At 46.0% G+C, this 14925-nt stretch overlaps 1 protein-coding gene across 1 annotated transcript in view; it reads right to left on the bottom strand.

Moving 5' to 3' along the window:
• Window positions 1-1756: 1756 nt before the first annotated feature.
• Window positions 1757-14925, bottom strand: part of LOC113426234 (pregnancy zone protein-like) — an 87030-nt gene continuing 73861 nt past the window's right edge. The window contains exons 30-36 of the mRNA XM_087952869.1: window positions 14647-14865; window positions 13627-13754; window positions 10409-10499; window positions 7492-7560; window positions 3585-3684; window positions 3364-3405; window positions 1757-2062 (exon numbers count right to left, since the gene is read on the bottom strand). Of these exons, the coding sequence (XP_087808995.1) occupies window positions 2043-2062; window positions 3364-3405; window positions 3585-3684; window positions 7492-7560; window positions 10409-10499; window positions 13627-13754; window positions 14647-14865 (669 nt within the window). The 3' untranslated portion in view covers window positions 1757-2042. The remainder of the gene's footprint in view (window positions 2063-3363; window positions 3406-3584; window positions 3685-7491; window positions 7561-10408; window positions 10500-13626; window positions 13755-14646; window positions 14866-14925) is intronic.

Raw genomic sequence — 14925 nt, 5'->3', positions numbered from 1 at the left:
ATTGTACACATGTTGTGCGTTGACAATAAAGGTTTGAACTGAATTGAAATGCAAGTTGAAACAACTTCTACTTCCTCCGATTCTCAAATACCTTAAGTGTTGGGTAAGGGTGAGGCTTGCTCAGGGAGCGGCTCGAGCCCAGTAATCTAGGTGTTCATACCTGGAGGAGTGTATTTTGGGATATCAGAACTTTTGTGAGTAGAGTTGTTTTTTGGTTAATTTTTTTTTGTGGGGGGGCGTATGTAACTGTGTCCTTTAAATAAATAAATTTTCTAGAGTTACCGTCTGTCCTCAGAATATTCCTGGTGTTCCCTGCGTTGTTGTTTTTCCTTATCCGCCTTTTGTTTGAATTTCTGATCTGGTGCTTTTGTACAATGGGAAAGGTGAGGTGAAGGGAACAGGTAGTCCAAGGGTCTTCAAACTTGGCAAGTTTAAGACTTGTGGATTTTTAACTCCCAGAATTCCTGAGCTAACATGACTGGAGGAGGAATTCTTTGAAGTTTTGAAGTCCACAAGTCTTAAAGCTGTCAAGTTTGAAGACACACACACACACACACACACACACGAGGTAGAATATGGTGAGTTTAGTGGCAGTTTTGTGTCAGCCAAGAGCCAGATCTCTTCATTTTTGAAATGAATAAGCAACGTTCGATTTGCCTTTTCTATGAAAGCAGTTCGTGACTCTGCAGCACATTAAAAGGGGGTCATTTGAAAGAGTGGGACAATTGAACCGGTTGCCCCTCAGAGGTTTTGGGTGTCAGTTCTCATACCCCCCCACACCACACCCCCACATAGATGCCCATTGGTGGGCAGGAAGGAAGGGACTTGAAAATGCGAGGCACCAAATTGCTTAAACTTATTGAAACAGAGATGGCGTCAGTGGTGGGATTCAATTTTGTTACTACTGGTTCTGTGGGAGTGGCTTGGTGGGCGCGGCAGGAAGGATACTGCAAAATCCCCATTCTCTCCCCACCCCACTAACCTGCTTTTCAGCTCTGTTCTCCTGTGCAGGGCAACCAAAGAAGACCCAGCCAATCAGCTGGGACTCGGGAGGCAAGAGAATTGATGGGGGCGGAGCCAAGAACTGGCGGTCCTTGCCAGTTCTCCGAACTACTCAAAATTTCTGCAACTGGTTCTCCAGAAGTGGTCAGAAACTACTGAATACCACCTCTGGATGGTGTCCTTTTTTCTCTCCCTCCTGTGGTATCTAGCAAGACAGCAGGCAGTAGAAAAGAAGATTATTTTTTTTCTCAATTTAGATAAGTGTTTCTCAACCTTGGGAATTTTGATATGTGGGAACTTCAATTTCCCAGACTCCCTCAGCCAGCATGCTTTTTAACAGGTGTGAAACCTCTGCTGAACTTGCTGGCTGGAGAATTCTGGGAATGGAAAATTCCCAAGGTTATGAAACACTGGTTTAGGCGGCTGCTAAGTCATCGGGAGTAGCTTGCTTACAGGTCCTTGGGTAACCTGCAAGGTGGAGGAAACTTACCCAGGCGATCTACTTTCTGTGACTCTTGACTTGGTCTACCATTTATTTCCTCCACTTTTGCCAAATGAGGACCCTTAGAGGTTGGGGTTTGAATAGGTAAGGACCATCACTGGAACAAAGTAGATTTTAACCCAACCAGTCAAATCAAATCAGGTCAAACAATCTCCTCCAGCCTTAGAACTTCTGGAGATGTTGCATTTTCAACCTTAAAAATCTGCAGCGAGCCTGTTTCTATCGTTAGACATGGATTTGAAGCACAGCTGATAGAATCCAAACATTTATTTATTTGTTTCGTTCTTTCCAACATCAGAGAAGACAACAGTAAATGCCAGATGTTTGTTTTTCCAGACCCAAATGGAGAGAAGGGGAAGCCAGTGGCGCGTGTCTCGAATTCCTTGGGGCTCAGAAAGTGGTAGATAAAAAGGAAGGCACCCAGAAAGCACCGGATTCTTCTTCTTGGGTCTTTGGCTGTCTGTTTTCTGCCTCTTGTTTTCTCATCAGGGGAAGCAGCAGTGGGATTGACTGAGACGGTGGAGAGCTATTCTGTTCTTCATGCATTCCCAACATTAGCTATGGGAGAGAAACGGCCATCAAAATGTCAACAAGCCAAGCATTCAACCAAAGATGGACAAAGAAATTTGGGTGTTGGACTTCTCCGAGCCAAACATGCTTCTCCTTTTAAGATGATTTTATCATTTAAGATGAATTTCGCATCCTTCTTGCTGGACCAGTTAAACAGAAATTGGATGGGAGTTGGCTATAATTGAAACCTGTCCTCTCCAAATACATCGGACAAAAATGGTCATGCTCAGCTAGCATACAAAAGAAATTGAAGTCCAACATATCTGAACACCTGCCAGTTGTTAACAATTTGCAGAAAAGCGCCAAATTAGCCTTTTCCCTTCTAATTTTTGAGATGATACATTGCACAAGGACCACCTGATGATTTAAGTTTAGTTCTTGAATAAATCGCAGGCCAGCTTCACATAGGAATGTCAATTATGAACAATAACTTATAAAACTTACAAAGTTGTGTAAAACTTATCTAACTTATAAAAAGTGTATCACTTATAAACTTTGAACCATGTTCAAAGCAATCACATTTAGACTAGGTCCATGATGGCGAACCTATGGCGCAGAGCCATTTGTGCTGGCACGCAAGCTGCAGGCAAAGTTACCTCACTGTGCCTGTGCGTGCCTCACAGCTGATTTTTGGCTGGTTTGAGGCCTTTTTCAGCCTCCCAAAGGCTTGAGGAAGGCTTCTGCAAGCTTTGCAGGCCGAAAACTAGCCCCGTTTTGTCACTTTTGGTATTTTTGGAAAAACAGGAAGTGACTAAAAGGGGCTAGTTTTCGGCCTGCAAAGCCTGCAGAAACCTTCCTCAAGCCTTTGTGAGGCGAAAAAGGCCTCAAACCAGCCGAAAATCAGCTGTGCGGCTCAGTGCAGCTAAGGGGTGGGAGATTACGCATGCATGCGTAGGGCGTGGGGGCCTTCTGGGTGCTGGCATGCGAGCACGAGCGTGCAAGCGTGCGCACAATTTTTGGCACAGGAGCCCAAAAAGGTTAGCCACCACTGGACTAGGTGAAGTCAACCTCACTTCTGCATACTTATCTGGACACCTTTTGAGGCAAATGGGTTTATTATTGAGGTTGAGAGGGGCTGGAGGAATTCTGGGAGATGAAGTCCACAAGTGGTAAAGTTTCCACATTTGGAGGCCTCTGGCCTAAACTCAAGAGACAGATTTGGGGGAAATAATATTCCATTCAAGAGAATAAAAATCGAAATTGGCCATGTTTAGACTTTTCCACTCATTGGAAAAAAAAAAAAGAAGGTGGACGAGAGTAGTAGAATCCAAAAGGAGTTCATACTATACCTGAACTGCAGGGGGCGTGATATGCAACCACTGCCGATTCATCTGGAAAAAAAACGAAGGAAACTATGGTTAACACCAACTGCGCTTTCCGCTACATCCCAAAGGGATGTGAGCTGTTCTTTCACCATCTTTCAAGATTTGGCTTTGGGGTCCTTGTGGGGATAGGTTGGCCGTGGTGCAGAATTGGATTCAGAACCAACAGCCGCATATTCTGCACTCACCATCGTAATAGTCGTACACCTTCACATAGGCTGGACGCTGATTCTGGATCTCAATGCTTCGTTCCACCGTGAAAGAGAACTGCACGGTGGCGTTGGTCAGCTGCAGGCAAGAAGTTCATATATTAGCTGAGGTTCAGATAAGATCAATCTGCACATTTTCAACGTATTTGCTCCCTTGTCCCCTTGGCCACATATATACAGGGGTGAGATTCTACCAGTTTGGACCGGTTTGGGTAAACCGGATGTTAAATTTACATCCGGTTCGCCAAACCGGTAGTTCAATCGACTGGCTGGCCCTGCCCATGCTGCCCCGCCCTTCCCAGGAGTCTCCATGCGGCCTAAATTGGATGCAGATAAGTGCAGGGTCCACGTGGAGGCTCTGGGAGGGTGACAAATGGGTCAAACCTGAAGTTCTGGAAGTCTGAAAACGGGCCTCTTTCCGGCTTCCGGAGGCCCTCCGAAGCTCTGGGGAGGCCATTTTCTCCTTCCCAGAGACTGGGGAAGGCGAAAAATGGCCGAACCAGAAGTTCTGGAAGTCCGGAAATGAGACTTTTTCTGGCTTCTGGTGGGCCTGCGGAGCCCCGGGGAAGGCCGTTTTCACCCTCCCAGAGGCCTGAGGGAAGCCTCCAGACTCTGGGGAAGGCAAAAAAAATGGCCATCCTGGAAGTTCTGGAAATTCGGAAACGGGAATGTTTCCGGCTTCCTGTGGGCCTGCGGAGCCCGTTTTCAACCTCCCAGAGGCCCAAGAGAATCCTCCAGACCCTGGGGAAGGCAAAAAAAACGGCCATCCCGGAAGTTCCGGTAGGCCACACCCACCCAGCAACTGGGCAGCGAACCGGTTGCTGGGAGTTTTGAATCTCACCCCTACATATATGCGACTTAGAGGAGGTATTTTATGTCCATCAGCGGCTACAGAAAGACTGTCGCAAGTGAAGAAATGTGATGGCATTTACAAGTAGACTGATGACTGGTCTTTCCTCAGAGTTACTTACGACTCCTTTTCAAAATTATGCCTGCGTTCCTGCCCCACCCACCCCAATCATGTGATTGCATTTTGGGCATTTGGTAACCAGCTCGCCATGACTGCGAGCTGTGATCAATTGACTGTGATATTTGCCAGGTTTTCAATTCTTGCTGGTTTTCAATTTTTATTTCTGGTTTTCCGCAAAAAAAAAAAAAAATGCCCATTGGGGAAAATAGATTTGCAGAAGCACTATGGCTTTTGCTTACACAAAATATTGTAAAGTCGGATCCGGTGAATTGCTTAACGACCACAGGACTTAAAACCATAATTCTGGGCTCAATTACAGTTGTGAGTTGTAGGTTTGTGTACAGTTGTATTGGCATGGCCCCACGTTTTGCCAGATGGTTCTTTCCTTTCCTAAGCTCTTCATTTTAAATCCAGCTTCGCATCTTGCATGCGTGGCTACCGGCAAAACAGCCTCACATACAACCACAATGGAGCCCAAAATTTATGTCGCTAAATGAGACCGTTGTTAAGCGAGCCTTGTCCCATTTTTTACGACCTTCCTTGCCACACTTGATAAGCGAATCACTGCACTTGTTAAGCGAACAGCCTGATGGTTAAGGGAATCTGCCTTCCCCATTGACTCTGCTTGTCAAAGTCGCAAAAGAGGATAGGGTACGTGCCAGTTGCCAAGCGTCTGCATTTGGATCACGTGACCACACAGATGGCCGCAACGGTCGTTGAGTGTGAAAAACGGCCACTTTTTTTCAGTACTATTGCAACATTAGTCACTAAACGAACTGTTGTAAGATGAGGACTACCTGTGCCGCTTAGAACAGGAGTGTCAAACTCAACGTCGGGCTCCAAGCTTCGAGTATGCCTCGCGGCAAGTCAGCTGGCCATGTCACCTTAGTCAGCTGCTGCCGGATCTGTATTTCTGCTTGTGTGCTGGCCGATGCCTTTGGAGTGACTCAGCAGAGCTGAGGATGGATTCTGAAGCAACTGCGGGGCTGCAGGATGGATTCTGAAGCAACTGCGGGGCTGCTGGAAATGGCTCTTTTCATGTACTGATGTGGTGCATATTGTTAAAAGGGGGTTGGGGCCCATATAGGTGGTCATTAAGCCTTAGGTTAAAACATGGTGAAGGTGGCGTCAGGTGGGGATCAGTTAGCGAGGGTCGGAATAGGGTAGGGAAGTAGACATGTTATAGGGCTAATAGCATTTAGGGATAATGGGTTAGGCGTGGCCAGAACTAGAACTGCGTATAGGCCTGGGTGTGGTGGGGTGTGTCTCATGATAATGGTAATAAAAGGAAAGGGAGCAAACTCAAACCCAACTCTAACCTTGCCTGGCTTTGAGCCTTTCTTGTCAAGAGAAGAGTATTTGTGGTTTGCTGAGCTAATGAATAAACCACCATTGCACTACAAAGGAGCTGGAGTTTGTATTCATTTCAGGACAGATCTTCAATGCTCAAGGACTGGCTGAGACATGTGGTCAGATCCGATCCACGGGGCCATCCTGGAAAATATTAACAGGCTGGCCCACGTTGCTTCGGCCTGGCCTACTTAATACAAAGAGGAAACATGCCAGCAGTTTAGGGGAGCAGTGTCAAGTGGGCCACGCCCCCCCAGTCGGCCATGGGGCCCCCCCAGCCTTCCTGAGGTCAACCGTAGCCCTGATGAGGCCCTCAATGTAATTGAGTTTGACACCCCTGGCTTAGAAGGTTGAAAGTGAGAACAATCAACCCATGGAACAGAAGCTGCCCTCGGAAGTTGTGGGAGCGCCATCACTTGAGACTTTCAAGAAGAGATTTGGACTCCCATCTGTCAGAAACGGTGCGGGGTCTCCCGCTTTGGGCAGGGGGGGGGTTGGACTAGATGACCTACGAGGTCCCTTCCAACTCTGATTATCTGTTATCTGAAATACTGAAGCCCACCAAGCACCCAGGGATGGGCTGAGATGTTTTGAACTTGCTCCACACAACCTGACCACGTGGGATGTGGAATGAAGTCCAAAATATCTGGACGGCCCCCGATGCCTTTCTCTTATTATTCTACTTTTTCCACAAATATTTCAGGGAAGCACTGGTAGTCCTCAACGTACGACCACAATTGAGCCCAAGGTCTACGTTGCTAAGTGAGAAATTTGTGAAGTGGGCTTTGCCCCATTTTATGACTTTTCTCGGCCCCTTTGTTAAGTAATTCACTGCTGTTATTAAACGGGTAACACGGTGGTGAAGTGACTCTGGCTTCCCCATTGACATTGCTTGTCAGAAAGTCACAAAAGGGGACACACACACACACACACACACCTCCAGGACACTGCAACCACCATTGTAAATATGAACCGGTTGCCAAGCGCCTGAATTTTGATCATGTGGCTGCAGGGATGCTGGAAAAGTAAGTGTGAAAAAAGTCCCTTTTTTTCCGTGCCATTGTAACTTTGGTCACTATGCGAGCTGTTGTAAAGCAGGGCTGGGATTCTCCCGGCGTAACAACCAGTTCGCTAATCGCGTGCTCCGCGCGTGCCTGTGTGCTTCGTGCGCGTAGCTATCACAATCACTGACCTTTAATGTTACTTTGGGGAAGTCACACAGCTGAGGAGCAGCCGTCCGCTCTGCCGCGCGAATCAGCCGCGCGGATATAGGTGAGTACAGCGCATGGCCCACATGATCGTTGGATTGAGCTGGTTCGGAGCCAGCTGCTCATTGCAGCTAGGAGGTTCGCCCGAACCGGTCCAAACCGGGAGAATCCCACCCCTGGTTGTAAGTCAAGGCCTACCTATAATTCCCTTTGTTTATGACTCTGCCTTCATGTGAAATATTAACGTTTTCCTGAACCACGGGAAGATTTGGAAGGCAAAAAAACCATCACTCCCTTCCTCTCTTTATTGGCGTCCCTCTAGCTCGTCCGTTCCTTTTATTGTGGTTTCTGGACTCACCTTTTCCAAATACAGATCCACGCTATCGGCTGTTACATCCACCCGCTGAATCGGACCTTGATTTTTCAGCTGCAGAAAACAAAAACAAAACAAAACAGAGATTTCTTCATGATTAGGGATCAGGGCCAACAATCCGGCATCAGCCATTGTCAGCTAAAACCTTAGAAGGAGGAAGTGTTGTTTTTTCAGGGCAACCTGGTCTACCCAATTATGCTTCCGCTTTTGCCTTTTGCCTTTCAGCCCCAATCCAGGAGCCTTCGCGACAATAGAATAGAATGGAATAGAATGGAATAGAAAATAAGAATAGAACAGAATAGAATAGAACAGAATAGAATAGAATATAAGAATAGAATAGAATAGAATAGAAGAGAAGAGAAGAGAAGAGAAGAGAAGAGAAGAGAATAGTAGAAGAGAAGAGAAAATAAGAGTAGAGTAGAGTAGAGTAGAGTAGAGTAGAAGAGAAGAGAAGAGAAGAGAAGAAGAGAAGAGAAAATAAGAATAGAGTAGAGCAGAGTAGAGTAGAGTAGAGTAGAATAAAATAGAAGAGAAGAGAAGAGAAGAGAAGAGAAGAGAAGAGAAGAGAAGAGAAAATAAGAATAGAGTAGAGCAGAGTAGAGTAGAGCAGAGTAGAGTAGAGTAGAGTAGAGTAGAGAATAGAATAAAATAGAAGAGAAGAGAAGAGAAGAGAAGAGAAGAGAAGAGAAGAGAAGAAGAGAAGAGAAAATAAGAATAGAGTAGAGTAGAGTAGAGTAGAGTAGAGTAGAGTAGAGTAGAGTAGAGTAGAGTAGAGTAAAGTAGAAGAGAAGAGAAGAGAAGAATTTATTGGCCAAGTGTGATTGGACACACAAGGAATTTGTCTTTGGCACATAAGCGCTCAGTGTACATAAGAAAAATAAAAAATAAAAATACATACATCAAGAATCATAAGATACAACACTTAGTGATAGTCATAGGTTACTAATAGGCAATCAAATCATACTAGGGAACAAATAAAACAATAGAAATTGTAAAGATACAAGCAACACGGTTACAGTCATAAGTGGGAAGAGATAAGTAATAGGAAGGATGAGAAGAGTAATAGTAATACAGCCTTACTAAGTAGTTTTGACAGTTTTGTGGGAATTAGTTGTTTAGAGAATGATGGCATGGGGAGCGGGGGAAACTGTCCTTGTGTCTAGTTGTTCTGGTGTGCAGTGCCCTATAGCGTCATTTTGAGGGTAGAAGTTGAAACAATTTATATCCAGGACGTGAGAGATCTGTAAATATTTTCACAGCCCTCTTTTTGACTCCCATTACTTGTCCCAGCTTCTGCCGACCTAGCAGTTCGAAAGCACCTAAAAAAATGCAAGTAGAAAAACAGGGGCCACCTTTGTTGGGAAGGTAACAGCGTTCCGTGAGCCTTCGGCATTTAATCATGCCAGCCACATGACCACGGAGACGTCTTGGGACAGCGCTGGCTCTTCGGCTTTGTAATGGAGGTGAGCACCGGTGCCCCCTAGAGCTGGAAACGACTAGCACGTATGTGCGAGGGGAACCTCTCTACCTTTACTTTTACTTTTGGCTAATCGTGGATCCAAGAGATCTTTATTTTCTAACTGACCAAGTTGGGAGGGATGACACTGCCATGGAGGGCGTAGGCCATCGTCAAACAACGCAGGGCACATTTCCATTCCTCATTCCTTCCTCTGCCCACACACACAGAGATTCTATTTCAACATCTCAACTATAAATCTTGGATGGTGGTTTTTGTGGCCAACTTCTATCCACAGTGTTGTAATGACGAGGCAGTCGAGTTGCTTGATCATGATCAACTGAATCATGATGAACTTTATTGGAGTCTAGTCTTGCATTTATACACATTTTTAGTTATCCTCAATCATTGGTTAACTTTGGTCACTGCTTAACTTTCGTTACTGTTTACCATAGTAAATAACACAATTAATTATCTCTAGTTAAAGTCTGACATATGTTTACTTCCTCTCTCTAATCCTCCTTTAGATTAGTGACTTTGTTTGCCTGAGTTGTAATTGCTTGTAAACACTCTTTATCTGAGGTTTGCCATCCAAGATAAGAGTTGTTAACCTAATCCTACGTAGCTTTTTCTCTGGTAATATCACACTACTAACCAGAGCATACAAAACATTTGCTAGACCAATACTCGAATACAGTTCATCAGTCTGGAACCCTCATTACGTATCTGATATTAGCACAATTGAGAAAGTCCAGAAATATTTCACAAGAAGAGTTCTCCACTCTTCTACTCGTTGTAGAATACCTTATGCCACCAGACTTGAAATTCTAAAACTAGAAAACCTTGAATTACGCCGTCTTCGGTCTGATTTAAGCATGGTATATAAAATCATACATTGCAATGTCCTACCTGTCAATGAATACTTCAGCTTCAACCATAACAACACAAGAGCACACAATAGATACAAACTCAAAGTAAACCGCACCAAACTTGATTGCAGGAAATACGACTTCAGCAATAGAGTGGTCAATGTCTGGAATACTCTACCCGACTCTGTAGTCTCTTCCCCAAACCCCAAAAACTTTAACCTTAGACTGTCTACTATTGACCTCACCCCTTTCCTAAGAGGTCTGTAGGGGGCGTGCATAAGCGCACCAACGTGCCTACCGTCCCTGTCCTATTGTTTCTCCTATTCTTCTTTTATTTTTCTTATATGTACCCATTTCATATATTCACAACTATGTATACACTTATACTTATTATCTTGTAAACAATTGGCAAATCAAATAAATAAAATAAATGAATAAATAAAATAAAATAAATTCCTGCAATTACAACTCTACACCACAGCTAATTATTTGGTGTGCTTTAGTCAGGGGAGATCAATGCTTTTTTTTTGAAAAAGAAGAAGAAGAAGAAGAGGTTAATATAAAAATTGTCCATTACCATTTTTACAGATGGCTTATTTGGTGCAAATCCAGAGACCATCTTGATTTTAACAATCGCCATATTAGAGGCCAAACGCTTCCCGACGTAACTGGACAAACGAGAGGGAAAAGAAACAATGTCAGCCCCAGTTAAGGCGGGTGTGAAGTTCTTTAATTCCTGATCCCACATTCACCCATTTGGGTTTCTACCAAGACAATCCAGTTCTAGTCTCTGGTTGGAACATGAAATTTGTTCAATTATGTTCGTTGCGCTCTTTCAGTTTGGCGTTTTCCTGCTGACATTTCATGACCATACTAGGCAACACCATCAGTGCAGAGGGGAGGGAAGGATGCTGGTTGTTTCTGTGTGGTAGTCAGTCTTGCCAGTCTTGGTGGGAATGTGTCTTCCTCTTTGATGTCTCCTAGACTTTGAATTGTATCTTTTAAGTGGTATGTAAACAAGATTTATCTCTGTGTGTCTGTGGATGTCTGAATGTCAGTGATCTGATGTGATTCCACCACTTAGCCTATACTTGCCCATACCAAAGGTTGTCCTCTCTGCATTAAAGGTTGATTAGGGCTTGGAGAGCAGGTCTATCCAGATGAGGTTGCTGTGACAATGTTCAAATGGCATCACTATCACTATCGGTTCCTCCCAGACACTTGACTTAGCCCTGGGTGCCGGCAACACAGAATCACGCATTGCTTTCTGAGTCCTCACCATCTTCATGGGGAAGTTCTTGCTTTCTGAAACACCCAAAATATCTGCGGTGGCGCAATTATGATTGCGGCAACTGTAGACAACGTGGATAGACTTTCTTACTGCCGTTCCTACTTCAATCTTCGTAGGGAGATACGGGAGATAAGGCATAGAGTCGAGTGCCACCTGGGACTTCAACTTTACCTCAGAAAGGATGGGACGGTTAACCTTTCAGCTGTTTTTGTGAGGTAATTCATTCTGTGTGTTTAACTCCAAGCACTGCTGGAGGTGTTTTAAACTAGAATTGACTCCCCTGCGAATTACAGTAAATGTCTAGATGAGTGAAGGAGTTAACTAAAGCCTTCTTTCACCCAGTTAAGCATCTCGCGCATAAGGTGGCTGGATTCACGTAACCACACCATTAAGAAAAAAACATTTGTTTTGTGTGTATCACATACTATAACCTAGGGCAGTGATGGCTAACCTTTTTGGGATCCTGTGCCAAAAATTGCATGCGCCTGCAGGTGCGCCTGCATTCACGAGCCAGCACCCAGAATGCATTGCGCCCCCCCCATTCCCCCTACGCATGCATGTGCAATTCCCCCCACCCCCTTACCTGCACTGCGCCTCACAGCTGATTTTTCAGGTGGTTTGAGGCCTTTTTCGGCCTCCCAGAGGCTTTTCAGGATGGATTATAGGCCCATTTCGTCACATCCGGTATTACAGAAAGTGATGAAACAGGCCTATAATTCGGCCTGAGAAGTCTTGCAGAGGCTTTTCCCTCAAAAAAGGCCGAAAAAGGCCTCAAACCAACTGCCCGCCCACCTCAAAAAATGAATTGTGAGGTGCAGGCATGCGCATTGAGGTAAGTTTGCCTGCAGCTTGTGTGCCAGCACAAATGGCTCTGCGTGCCACCTGTGGAATGTGTGCCACAGGTTCGCCATCACGGCCCTAGGGCCGTGATGGCTAACCTTTTCGGCACCGAGTGCCCAAAGCATGCGTGCATCCCAAAAATGCAATACACGTGTGTTCCCCGCACATGCACTTTCCCCCCCCCACACACACATCTACAGGGGTCCCTGCACATGCACCCCACACCCTGTGAGTATGCAAACATCCCCCACGCATGCGCCCTGTCCCCGGGGCATGCACGGCAGACCCCAAAACCAGTTCACCGGTGGGAAGTGCACACATGCACGGCAGAGCTGAGCTGGGGCAACGGCTCGCATGCCCACAGAGATACCTCTGCGTGCCACCTCTGGAACGCATGCCAAAGGTTCGCCATCATTGACCTAGTGGTCCCCAACCCCCGGTTCGAGGACTGACACCAGGCTGCAGCATGCCAGCAAACGGACCACACAAAGAAGTGAAGCACCGTCTGCGGGATGTAAGCAGCACACAAAACCACCACCCCAATTCCAGACCGCGGAAAAACCTTTCTCCACAGAACTGGTCCCTGGTGCCCAAAAGATTGGGGGCCACCGCTATATCCAAATAAATAAGCCGTATCACAGTTTAATAGTTCAGACAACTTGCTAAGGCTGTGATGGCAAACCTAGGTGGCACGCAGAGCCATTTCTGCTGGCATGCGAGCTGCAGACAAACTTACCTCACTGCCCATGTGCGCGCCTCACAGCGGATTTTCCGCTGGTTCGAGGCCTTTGTTGGCCTCCCAGAGGCTTGAAAAAAGCCTTGGCAGGACGAATAATAGGTCCGTTTCGTCACTTCCTGTAATGCTGGAAGTGACGAAACGGGCCTATTATTCGGCCTGCAAAGCCTGCAGAGGCTTTTTCAAGCCTCTGGGAGGCCGAAAATCAGCTGTGAGCCGCAGTGCAGGTAAGGGAGCGATGGCCGGGGGGGGGGAGGTTGCGTGTGCATGCGCAGGGGGCGTTGGGGGTGTACATTGCCTTCTGGGTGCTGGCACGCAAGCGTGTGAGTGCAAGCACGCACATGATTTTTGGCACCGGAGCCCAAAAAGGTTAGCTACCACTGTGCTAAGGCATTACAGGTAGTCCTCCACCTACAACCACAACTGAGCCCAAAATTTTCTGTTGTGAAGGGAGGCATTTGTTAAGTGAGTTTTGCCCCATTTCTCTGCTACAGTTGTTAAGCGAATCACTGCAACCGATAGGTTCGTAACCCAGTTGTTGAGTGAATCTGGACCCCCCATTGATTTCGCTCGTCAGACGGTCACAAAAAGGTGATCGCATGACCCCGGGACACAGCAACGGTCATAAGTGTGAACCAGTGGCCAAGCACCTGAGTTTGGATCCTGTGATCAGACGCTACAAAGGTTGTAACTGTGGAACGTGATCGTAAGTCACTTTTTTTGTCATTGCCATTGTAACTTTCGACGGTCACTAAATGAGCTGTGGTAAGTCGAGGACTACCTGTATTAGGTTCCCCACGATGTATGGGGACCACAAACAAATCACATTTGTTTTAGATTAGATTAGCAAGCAAGTTATAGGGATCATGGCATCCCTTGGTTGACAGCCAGTTCCCCTTCGGCTGTGACCAATGGAAGAGAGAATTACCTGACATTTACTGCAATGTCGAATTCCTTGTGGGCCTTGACCCCAACACACGTGTCGGGAATTGTGCTGACAGTCAGTGCGAATGGAGCATCCTCCGGGTGTGGGAGCACATTGTACCTCAAGGTAGTCTGAGGAGGGAATATTTTGTTAATGGGTCATCTTTACTGGGGAATTAGCCAGTCCAGATTTTCCGCTGCTCTCAAGGAAATCTAGGACCCCTCGGCCCATCTAGACTCAAGGGTGCGAGGTGGAATTGTTCCCTAGATCCATGTTGCTCAACCTTTTCCGGTCTGATAATATACCAAAAAGTTGCTTTATTTTTTTTTCGTGCATTTAACACTTAAAATAATAGTCTGGCTGAAACTAGGCTTAATAGCAGTGACCGTGAGAGGGAGTCTTTAAGTGGAGTTTCTGGTGAGTTATGTGAGTCTTATTATTTGGGAATTAATCCCCTCAGAGGCTAATGGCTATGTTATCTGATTTTCTCAATGGCTCTCCCTTCAAGGGCTGAGTGGATTGTTTATCTAGCTTGCAACACTTGGACGAGGTGTGAAATGCTCTTGGCTGAATGCCCAGAAATTCAATTAAGCCTATTAAGAGCTTTCCCTTGCTGCTTGTCTTTCTGAGGTTACTGGGGGATCTCTGAGGCCCGCAGAGTCTTAGCTAGGGGATCTCCCGAGCCCCTGCGAGCCCCCAGCAACCCACCCCCTGATGTGCTATTGATATTCTATTTTGTTTCCATGAAGAAGCCTGGAAGCCAGGCTCATAGGCAACATAGAATTCTAGAATTCTTTATTGGCCAAGTGTTGTTGGGACACACAAGGAACTTGTCTTGGTGCAAATGCTCTCAGTGTGCATAAAAGAAAAGATACATTCGTCAAGAATCATAAGGTACAACACTTAATGATAGTCATAGGGTAGAATAAGCATATTGAAATATATATTAAATTGATCCACAACAGGAGACTCCTGCATCCTGCCACTGCCTTTTCTCTCCCAAGGAATCCCTGAGAACCTCACCTGCAGGTAGATGCAACTTTCCCCAGTTACAACTGTTGTATATTCCCCAGGCACATTGGGCAGGGCCTGGCACTGAAGCAGAAGCCTGTTGGAGTTGTCCACGTGGAATTCCCTCACATTGTTCCCACCTGACTTCAAGGTCACTGTGGTGTCGGCTGCGTTCTTGGCAAAAGTGAAACCCGCATACAAGGCGAGGCCCTGGAGAGCCAGCACGCTGTCCTGCAAGGAGAAGATGGAGGTGAGCAGAGGTGGGTATTCAGCAGGTTCTGACCAGGTCTG

Source organism: Notechis scutatus, chromosome 2, assembly GCF_049901735.1.
Source record: "Notechis scutatus isolate UNSWTSFEM ecotype Mainland chromosome 2, rNotScu1.2, whole genome shotgun sequence".
NCBI lineage: Eukaryota > Metazoa > Chordata > Lepidosauria > Squamata > Elapidae > Notechis > Notechis scutatus.
The sequence above is the reverse complement of the archived record's forward strand: the minus strand, read 5'-3'. Positions and strand labels throughout refer to the sequence as shown.